The following is an 11,055-nucleotide window of genomic DNA, read 5'->3' as shown; positions in this document are numbered from 1 at the left end:
GTGTTGCCATGCATTCAGCCCTTGGAAGGATCTTGCGTTTCTACAGACCTTAAAACAAGTGCCCGCACACATCGTTGTGTCAATGGATGCTTTTCAGGCTGAGGTGCTGTGTGCACCTGGACAGGTCCTTGTCTGCACTGGCATTTAATTTCCCTGGAGTTGTTGACTGTGCTTCTGGCCTTGAGGAGGTTTCAATTGTTGATTCAATGCAAGCATGTGTTAGTCCAGATGGACAACACAGCGATGGTAGCTTATGTTAACCACCAGGGTGGTGTTTGCTCCCGTAACATCTTTACTCAAGTTTCTCAACTCAGGTCTCTGCAGGCACTCACATTCTGGGTGACCTCAATTGCACAGCGGAGTCACTCTCATGACAGGTTATGTTCTGGGTCGAGCGGAGACTCCATCCCCAGATACTTCAGCTGATTTGGAGTCAATTCAGCCAGGCATAGATAGATCTGTTTGCCTCGTGAGAATCCTCCCATTGCCCACTGTTGTATTCCCTGAACGATGCTCCCCTCGGCATGGGCACACTGGCACACAGCTGCCCAGGGATCTACACAAGTATATGTTTCTCTCAGTAAGCCTCTTTGTGCAGACATCTCACATTGTCCTGACATCCCGACATGGATATGTGCCTGAAGATAACACTACTTCCTTTAGAGGCCAAGTGTTTACCCTTCAAGCTGTCCCTTCTGACAAGAGAGACCCAGACCTGTCTCTGTTGTGCCCGTGTGTGCCCTGTGCATCTATTTGGAGTGCACACAGAGTTTCAGATGGTCTGAACAGCTCTTTTCTGCTTTGGAGGACAGCAGAAGGGGAAGGCTTTCTCCAAACAGAGAATCTCCGACTGGATTGTAGATGCGATTCTCATGGCCTACCCTGGACTCTGACCCTTGCTTCTGTGACTATTCTTATAAAAAAATAAAAAGGGTGCACTTTTAGCCGTCTTGGTTTCTGAGAATATCTGTTTGAAACACATCACAAAAAAGAACCAAAACTCAGCAAATACTTGACACACAGACATGAGAAATATATCTATAGAAAGCTTGAAGTGGCTACTTTTAAATGCAGTAAGCAAATATTCTATCGAAAGCAAATATTCTCTGATGAAGTAATCAGTATGAAACCAACATGATGTCCAGTCTTTCCCATCTGACCTCATTATCTCTAATGTGATCACGAGCCGAGCGCGGCTCTTTATATAATAATTAGCCATGTGAGATGCACAAACATGTAAACGCCCACATCACCTCCGTACACAAAACCACTTAATCTCAGCTACTTTTCATTTCTGGAAAAGGACGTGCTGAGAGGATTAACCCAAAACTTTAGAAGAAGATGCACTGAGAGGAATAAGCTTTGTATTTACCTCAGAAGAAGATGCGCTGAGATGCATAAATCAGAATTTACCTCAGAAGAAGAATGTGATGTGATGCGTGGCTTTATCCAGTGTAGAAGATTATTCTGATGCCTGCAAAATTTCAATGCCACTGACATCAATTCCATGTGACAGTATTAAATCTAGAGTATGATTTCGACAATGAGTAGGTCCTGACACATGTTGTTTAACACCAATAGAGTTTAGAATGTTTATAGGTAGGGAGGCAGAGTCTTTTACTCTTCTCTAGTCAACTGTGGGGAGAGATGTTTGTCTCCAACCTCCTCCAGAGTGCGGCATCATGAAGAAGCCATTTGTTAAGAGGTACTGGGGCACCATTATTGGTTCATAGATGGATGGAAGGTAGAGGTTTACTCATGGTGTTGCACTCTGGGTAAAGGGTTTAGAGGTGAGACTTGGTAAAGTGTGTGATATTTTATTCAAAAATATGAGGTATGGCTATAACCATAATCAATACACTAATCAATATGGTGATTGTTTCAATGATTGCTTCAATACCAACTCTAGTTGCTGCAAAGACATTGGTTAATAAAATGGGATTAAATACATAAATGATATTTGTCTTATTTAACATATTTAATTATTGCAGGTTTGTATAATATTCTGAGTTTGTATTTGACTTTTTTTATTCATTTTGAGGAATACTGAATCTGTTTTTGTGCAGGTGAGATGAGTAAATGCATGTTGACATTTAGTCTAGAACTACAGTAAGCTCCATGTTCACACAACGCACAGAACACCTCTGCACTTACTCTCGATTTCTCTCAACATGGCAACACGAGAGCTGTTAGTTAAGACACTGGAAACAAAGTAACTGGAGTTACTTATTTGAAAAAGTAACTCAGATATTTCCTTCTAAATTAAAAAGTATTGCATTACTTTAATAGTTACTCAAAATAAAGTAATCTGATTACCAATCTGACCCCCAACACTGGACTTGAACTACTGAAGGGCCACCCCTTGAACTCCAACATGGTGTTCCAGATGAGAAACCAGGATGTTGTGATCTATGCAGTATCAAACACCACACTAAGATCGAATAAAACTAAGATTGCAGAAGCCCTAGAATCAACGATTATTGTGATTATTATAATTATTATAATTATTATTATTTTTTTATTAAGACGTTTATAATTGAATAAAAACTACCTTCTCTACAACTTTAGAGAGTAAAGGCATTTTTGAAATCGGTCAAAATTTCTAAATCTGTATGATCCAAATTACATCACTTAATCAGAGACTGCACTAGAGCATGTTTAAAATAGGCTGGCACAGAGCCTGAAACCAAGCAGCAATTTATTAAAATCAAGAAACTAAATTTAAAAATACGAGTTGGAATAATGTTGTGGCGACTAGTAGAAGGCTTCAGGTGTTCAACAACCTTTGCCAGGATGGTAATAGAAACAGATACCTATCACTCAAACAGATGAAAGACAGCAAAGAATGTCGTTGGATTATGACCAAGTAACTGAATAGAAGATCTGGTAGCAGCGATCTTGTCAATAAAATGTTTAAGAAAAAGTTTGCACAGAAACATTAATACAGTTAAAGACAGGATGATTAATAGCAGCATTCAATGTGCTAAATGAAACTCTGGGATTACAGCATTTAAAAAAAAAAAAAAAAAAGAATTAGATTTATTTTTCTTAAGAGTTTATTTACCGTATTGACCAGAATATAAGACGATGTTTTTTTCTTGGAAATACATCTGAAAAAACGCGGTCGTCTTATATTCAGGGTCTAGACTTTAAACATGTCAATAATACACCCACAACAATCGGTGGCGCCAAAAACGAAATATGTAATGTCGTGACTGTCATGTTAGTCTGATGGGAACAAACTTCCAACATAAGACAGTACCCAGATTTGAAGACTACAATAAGATTTCACTTCTAATGTTAATACAATTTTGGTAGGCTACTATGAGATGGATATTATATAATTCAGATGGGCTACCTGTCGTCACGAATCTTGTCCATGCACTTCCGTTCACTCACCACCAGAGGTCACCCGCTGATCACATGGACTCTTGCACTGCACGGCACTACTGTTGCATTTCATCGGACTACAATTCCCATCATCCATTGTACTGATCACAGCTGTCACCAATCACTCATTGCACTGATTACACAGCTGATCCCATCAGACACGCTTCATAAGCCTTGGACTTCCTCTCTGTCATGGCCGAGTATTGTATGCATTTATCACTGTTCTAGTTGTTAGCTACTCTACAGAGCCCTGTTAGTTTTCCTAGTCTTGCCTTGTCTTGCCTGTTTCGGATTGTGTTTTCCCCTGCCTGGACTATTGCTTACGTTTTGGATTACCTCTCTTGTCTAGCCCCTTTGGATACTGTTCGCTGTCGTCTGACCCACGCCCGTTTTAGATGACTCTTTGCATTGCCTATGATATACCTGTCTGCCATTGTTCGACCCTGCCTGTTATGACCACGTCTCTTATCAATAAAAGCTTGCATATGGATCCGCACGTCTCACGTCTCGTCAGCCCCGTAACACCTGTTATTTTTATGGTATATCAAAAAGTGTATATTTTTCAGTGCCATTGTTGGTACATTTTACCAATATTGACCATTCTTTCAAAACAAAAATTAAAATAGGAAAAATATGCAATATGAAAATAATTTAAGAAAAAATGTGTTTTACAGAGGGGGGGAAAAACAAGATTTGGTTTTCAAAAAGCCTTTTTCCAAAAGGTACATCTGGAAAAAGGGGTGTCTTCTTATAATCAGGGTCATCTTATATTCGGGTCAATACGGTAATAAAAATGTTTTCAGTGGCTACCCAGGTAAGTACAAGTTTGAGCAGACACTGGTTTTTCAGGTTTAAGAAGATGGCTGTTTTTTTAAGCTTTAAGAGTTCATTGCCATGGTAACTTGCACTACATGGATAGGGTTAAGAGTTTCTACGTAAGAGATTACAAACCAAAAGCGGGCCGATTAGGGCAAAGTACATGTCATTCCCCCATATATTTTGCTCAATATCAAAGCAGCTCACAGCCAAAGCATTTTAGAGACAAAATCACATTAAAACATTTCACATCAAGGTGAATTCATGTAAATTGGGACAGTTCTTTTTAATCCTATATAAATGACTTAGATTTAAGCTTATGTGATAAGATGCAGATGTTACACTTTCAGGTGCACTTTCATAAACTTTTGAACGTGCTGCTAAATGACTAAATGTAAATGTAATCTTTGATAAAAGTACAATAGTTTATAAACTTTGGTGGGGGCATTCATATGCTGTAGGCAACAGCAGAAAGTCGTAACTTCAGTTTATATTGTAAATTCACACTTCTTACATTTTAAACACAAGCTTTAAACACTCTGATAATATATAACTTCAAATGGTGATAGTAACATTTAAACCAGTATTAGTGTTGCTATGCATCTGTCAACAAAAACAAATCTTGTCTAACAGGAATTATGTTGAGAGGCAATTGACCCTTCGCAAAAGTCCACCTTCCTTAGATACTGTTGCTATGTCCAAAAAGCCATGCCGCTCTCACACTACACTGCGGAGCAAAGAGGAAACTGACAACACACCGACAGACAAGACAGATTAGGTTACATCTGGTATGAAACAAGGTCTCAACTTTAAAATTGCTGTTTTATATATATACAGTGTATATATAGATCATAAACAAGACCTAGCTACCTTTTAGTTAAACACGGTCGATCTCTGACCACCTGAAGTTATGAGAGAAAATATTAATGTTTTACAGAATCTCCTGGAGGCCACTCCTTAAACACGTCAGTGCTCCGTTTTAAAGCGGAGAGTCGAGGATCAAGGACTGTCAGAAAACAGAATGAAACCTACAATGAACCAGCCAGAAACCAAACGTGTCTTGGTAAGTGTTACTTTTTTTAAGTTTCTTACCTTTTTCTTTCTCATTTTTTAAAAATGTAATTGTCAACTATTTTGCCAATTTACAACTACTAAATTGTAAATTTAGTATAAATATATTTCGGAAGAAAGTATAAAATATGAACTTTCAGACAATCTTTAGTTGTTGGATTTAAAGAAAAATTATTGAAACGATATATGATACAACTATTAACCGGTAACAAGCATGTAAATACAATCTTTTCACACTGAAATGATTGAAAGGGATTTTTGTTCCTGTTTTTGGTTTCCAAGATGTTTTTATTTTTTTTCAATCCCTGATTTAGACATATGTAATTTGAGACTTACACTGAAAAAAAAAGTATTCTCATTAAATCTCCAGGCAATATTTGTGGCTGCCTTCAGTATTCTATGTGTAGCAACATGCCCAGAGAACCATTTCCAAGTTCATGAAACGCTGTGCTGCCTTAACTGCCAAGAAGGTGAGTTCCACAGAGATAATCTGAAAATTAAGGATACCACTGTGAATCAATAAATAATCATACAATTCAAATCTACAGGTGATTATGTTGCCCGCAACTGCTCTGAAGCACACGGACTCCACACTGGTGTGCTGTGTAATCCATGCCGCAGATGTGAAAGTATGCAACAATTAATTTCATGAATGTTTAAACAAATATAATTGAAATAGGCTATATTGCTCTAACAACAATAAAACTATTTTCCCCCCAAACTATAGAAAATGGAGAGATAACTGTTTCCAATTGCACGCAGTTCTCAGACACACAGTGTTCCAGTCGTATACACAGTAAGTCTTACACTTTCCTTGCAATTATGTCAGTTTTTCAAACATTATGACGTATGCCTTCTCTTGAAATGTTTCATTAGTACAAACTGTTATGTTATTGCGTCCGCTCACACAACATTTGCTTTTATTCTAAAAACATTTGTCACTATTCTGTTCCCCCAAGAAAGTTTGAAATATATTTTTTCAGATAATAAGGTTTGCCCACTGTAGGCAATAAAGTGAAAATTATTATTGCATGACTTTCAATCAGCTTCTTTATTAAACTGCTTAGGGGTGGGCTCATGCAATCATAAACCCTAATACACATCATTTTTATCATGGAAGTGATACACATCACCTAATAGTAATTCTGGCTGAAATATGTTTGTCACTAAACCAAATCTTTAGGAACTGAATTTCATATTCCTTAACCACACTGTAGATGAAGTGACTTGACTATTTGTCAAATTGCATGTATTCGTGTACTATGCATACATTCTTGCTAATCACAACCCCCTTCCCCCTTAGGAAAAGTGCAACAGATAACCTTGTAAGTTTATCTTTTTCATTATCCTCTTTGCTTTGCAAAAACTAAATCCATGGCAAGTTTAATTTCTAATAAAATATTAAACAAATCCTCAGGTATGGTTGCTCGTCTGTGATAGCTGCTGTTGTCATGCTGGCTGTGATCGTGGCAGCCTGCTACTTTTGCAGAATCAGTAAATCTGCTGAATCTGATGGAAGCTCTGCAGGTAAACAAATATTTTTCTCTTCATGCTGTACTTATGCTTTTGTAACATTAAAATAAACACTCTTTAAACATTAATGAAATGTTGATTGAATGTGTGTCGATTGTCTTTTTTTTTTTTTTTTTTTTAAGGAGAACCATTCCATATTTCCATATAAAAGATGCAGAGAGTCTGAAGAAAATCTTAACTCAGGAAAAAGGCCAGCATCAAATACTGTATATTATCATTCAAAGGTTAATTAAAACAGCAAGAAATACTGCAGTATTCAGAATAAACAATATTTGTAATATTTTAAAATATTTAAAATATGTTTTTATTTTATTTTATTTTGTGTGTGTGTGGGGGGGGGGGGGGTACACTATTTTAAGGACCAATTCTAACTAACTATTCAAGTCAAATCACCTTTATTTATATAGTGCTTTATACAATGCAGATTGTGTCAAAGTAGCTTTACAGTTAAACAGGAAAATAGTGTAATGCAAACAAGATTCAATACTGCTATAAAGCAGCTCTAAAAAGAGTAGTAAACTAGTAACTAATGTTTTGTTTTGTTTTTTTTTTGCCTCAATGTACTCCTAATTTGCTGCTAGTTAGTAAGGTAGTTGTTAAGTTTTTGTATAGGGTCGAATTAAGGGATCTAAAATATGGACATGCAGAATAATACGTTAATATGTGCTTTAAGTAGTAATAAATATTTGATATGCATGCTAATAAACAACTAGTTAATAGTGAGAATTGGTCCTTAAAAAAAAAAAAATAAATAAATATATATATATATATAGGTGTGTGAACATCTGTTTATATTGATGTCATATTTAGAAATGTATCTATATTCAAACATACCTGCTTCTGCTGCATGATGTTGGTTATTTTTATTTGATATTATTTTTTAAGAAGAAAAGAAAAAAATTGGAATGTATCTATAGTATCTATAGTATTTTTGTATCAGATATTTGTACTTTAACAAACTTATATTATTTTCTGCAAGCAGAAAAACAAACACAGACCTATCACTCTAAATGTAAATATTATTTGCACCAATTGGATGTTAGGAATTGCACCTTGTATTAATTATGTTGTCACGAAATTGCTAAATGTTTTACCAAACTGTCTTATGTTTGATTTGAACTTTAAATACAAGTGACTGTGAATCTATAATGATTTAGCCCAATACCTTATGAACAAAATTTGTTCTGATGCAGTGTCATGTTTGTGACTAGAATACCTTATTTAAATTGCCTTTTAAATGTTGATGACTGAATTTGATGACTGCCAAGACAAACATAAAGTTTTCTATTTTAAGTCAGTCCTTGTGTGTTCATGTGTCTCTATTTGTGTGTCGTGGAGTATACTGTAGATAGCAGTGCAATAGGGGTCCTAAAATGCACAAATGATGGCTGTATAGAAAGCATATATACACACATAGGCAGGAAATACAGGAGATACAGTTGTTTTCATTCCTGGTCTTGGTGCCACAGCAATGCACATTTTGTATGTCTCTCTCTGACACACTTAGTTAAGTTCATGGACTGCTGTGCTAATGTTAAACAAGTGTTAAATATGGATGACATTCAAAATGTTCAGTGCTATGTGGGCCCCATGACAATAATTGAAAAGCACTGGTTTATTGTAGAGTTGACAGTTGACAAAAACAACAAGCAATGGCAATCACAATTTAATCAAAGATGATGATGAAGAATTGAGTATTCAACAGCCAATTGAGGTAGGAATTTTGCAGCAAATCAAGGTATTGAAGGATTAATTAATTGTTTACAGCCTTGAATGCATTAATGCACTGCAAATTGCTTTGAATAAAAGTGTCTGCTAAAAGCACAAGCATAAATTCTCAAAGAAGGTTAGAAATAAATGAAACTTTATATAACTTAATCGATTTATTTATTTATTTTTTAACCCTGCACAAGTAAATTACATGTACATTTTTTTTTTTTACATTTTATAATAAAATTAGAACGATCAACCATTTAATTTCAGCACTTCATGAACCGACAACTAAATAGCACGCAGGCCATCATGTAGAGCATGTACATACATGTTGAGAGTATTCAAGGAATGAATGTTGGTATACTTTGCAGAGATCACTCTTAGTTGAATAGAATGTGTTATTTTTTTAGACATATTTTTATATAAAAAAAAAGAAAAAAAAAAAAAACCTTGGAAGATAACATGAAAATAAACTGAGAAAATACTTTGTATATATTTTAACTCCCCCCCCCCCCCCCCAAAAGCACCCAAAAATTCAATTACACAGGTAAAGAAGTTATTATACAAGATTATTATTATACAAGGCTAAGAAAGCCATACACACATATTTTCAAATACAAAAGTGCAACATATATATCAGTTAGCAGAGTGAGAGGTATTTAACATTGCCTGTGCCAATATTTAGTTATTTTCCAGAAACTGTAAAAACAGATACTAAATTTTATGGTAGTCCTTTAGTATACCCTTTATACTCCAGGCTATTTTATTTTTTTCCCAATTAAATATAATGTGCCAGATCTTTCAACCAATGATCAATGGATTAAGAAAAGAATGTGTTCTACTATAAGTACTAATAAACAGCCAATATACTTATAATATGCATGCACATCGTAAAAAATTTCTCATTCTTTTGAACAAGTTGCGATTGCTTTGATACATTCATGCAATTGATTATGTACATTTGTCTGCGGTTTCCTACATTATCAGTTGCTATTGTTATGTTGCTCAAAATGTATTATATAGTTATCTGTGCTACAGACTTACCCCTCAAAACATCTAGTCATTAGTTCATCGTATAAATCTTTACGGTAAATGCAAAATCTAGTTTAGATCTAGTCATAAATTGTCAAGCATATTTTCTACACATTTCTATTAGACTTTTTAAAAATTTGCCATGAATTGTGGAGGTGAATCTTGACTTTCACTAATGAAGAGAATATAGATCAACCAATGAAAAAACAGTTCTCTGAAATAGCTCAAAGTACATCTCATGAACCTTCAATTGGAAAGCATATATAGACAGAGGACAACACAAGAGTTACAAATTCTGACAGTGAACTTTCTCATTTTTATTTCCGCCTTTGTGCCTATATTTTTTTTTCTTTTCTATTTCACAATGACGTTGTAATGTGTTTTCTTTTTTTTTTGGGTCAGACCACTACTAAAAGTGTAACTGTGAATCCTATCCAGTCTTTTTCAATCAATATCCCACATACAGTAATTTGTAAATTTGCACTTTTTAAATGGATATATGGCATACATAAGAAGTGCAGCCTTCTGCATTTCAGTACAGTAACTGTCATACAAACTGGTGCCATAGTTTACATCAGGTAATACTAACAGATTACACTGTTATATTGACAATTTATGATTAAGTATTTTGACTATCTTGTTTGTGAACAATGACACAAGGACTTTTCATTCTGATGGCACTGATATGTTCATTGACAAATACTTACTTTCGAGAGATGAGCTAAAGATTTTTAGTACGTTACAGGCTTTTGCGGGAAATCCATTGTGTGGTACTGTTTGTACAAATTGTTTTGAAAAATGCACATACAGTGGTGTGAAAAAGTGTTGGCCCCCTTCCTGATTTTTAAATTTTTTGCATATTTGTCACACTTAAAATATTCAGATCATCAAACAAATTTTAATATTACACAGTTTTTAAATGATGATTTAATTTAAGGGAAAAAAGCTGTCCAAACCTACCTGGCCCTACATGAAAAATTAATTGCCCCCTCCTATTACAGTTTTTCTCGATTGCTAACACACTATAACTGATTCATTTGGCCCAATTTTCCAAACCATTCATACAGTTCTCGAAACAAAGACACGTTTCTCACATTCCACCTGCTTTCACACACGCTCCAATTTGCTCAGTGTTTTATGCAAAACTCTACACAATAACAGCATCATTTTGCAAAGGTTTAACCATGTTATCATTTAGAAAACACAAATACACAATATAACTACCTCAAGAATCACAAAATGAACACAAACAGCACACATTTATTCGTGTTTGAACAGTACAACAGTAGCAAAACTGATGACACAGCAGTCAGAATCTCAGGATGATATGAACAAGAGCACAAGTGATTATGTGTTTTGGAAAATGAATCCTGGTAGTGGGAGACAAAGAGGAATAGGAGGAGAAAAGAAACATTAAGGACATGAGGTCAAAGGTCATTTGTTCCTGATGAAATATAAAGCACTATAGTTGAGCATGTTCTTCTGCATGGATTGATCATA

At 35.2% G+C, this 11,055-nt stretch overlaps 1 protein-coding gene across 1 annotated transcript; it reads left to right on the top strand.

The window, feature by feature from the left end:
• Positions 1–4,976: 4,976 nt before the first annotated feature.
• Positions 4,977–8,108, top strand: LOC131549628 (CD27 antigen-like). Its single transcript, XM_058791967.1, has 8 exons — positions 4,977–4,994; positions 5,144–5,269; positions 5,648–5,747; positions 5,826–5,906; positions 6,005–6,073; positions 6,581–6,602; positions 6,695–6,804; positions 6,933–8,108. Exons 2-8 carry the CDS (start codon positions 5,228–5,230, stop codon positions 6,956–6,958), a joined length of 450 nt encoding a protein of 149 aa, XP_058647950.1. The 5' UTR covers positions 4,977–4,994; positions 5,144–5,227; the 3' UTR covers positions 6,959–8,108.
• Positions 8,109–11,055: the final 2,947 nt, after the last annotated feature.

This window comes from Onychostoma macrolepis, chromosome 11, assembly GCF_012432095.1.
Source record: "Onychostoma macrolepis isolate SWU-2019 chromosome 11, ASM1243209v1, whole genome shotgun sequence".
In the NCBI taxonomy this organism is placed as follows: Eukaryota; Metazoa; Chordata; class Actinopteri; order Cypriniformes; family Cyprinidae; genus Onychostoma; species Onychostoma macrolepis.
The sequence above is the reverse complement of the archived record's forward strand: the minus strand, read 5'-3'. Positions and strand labels throughout refer to the sequence as shown.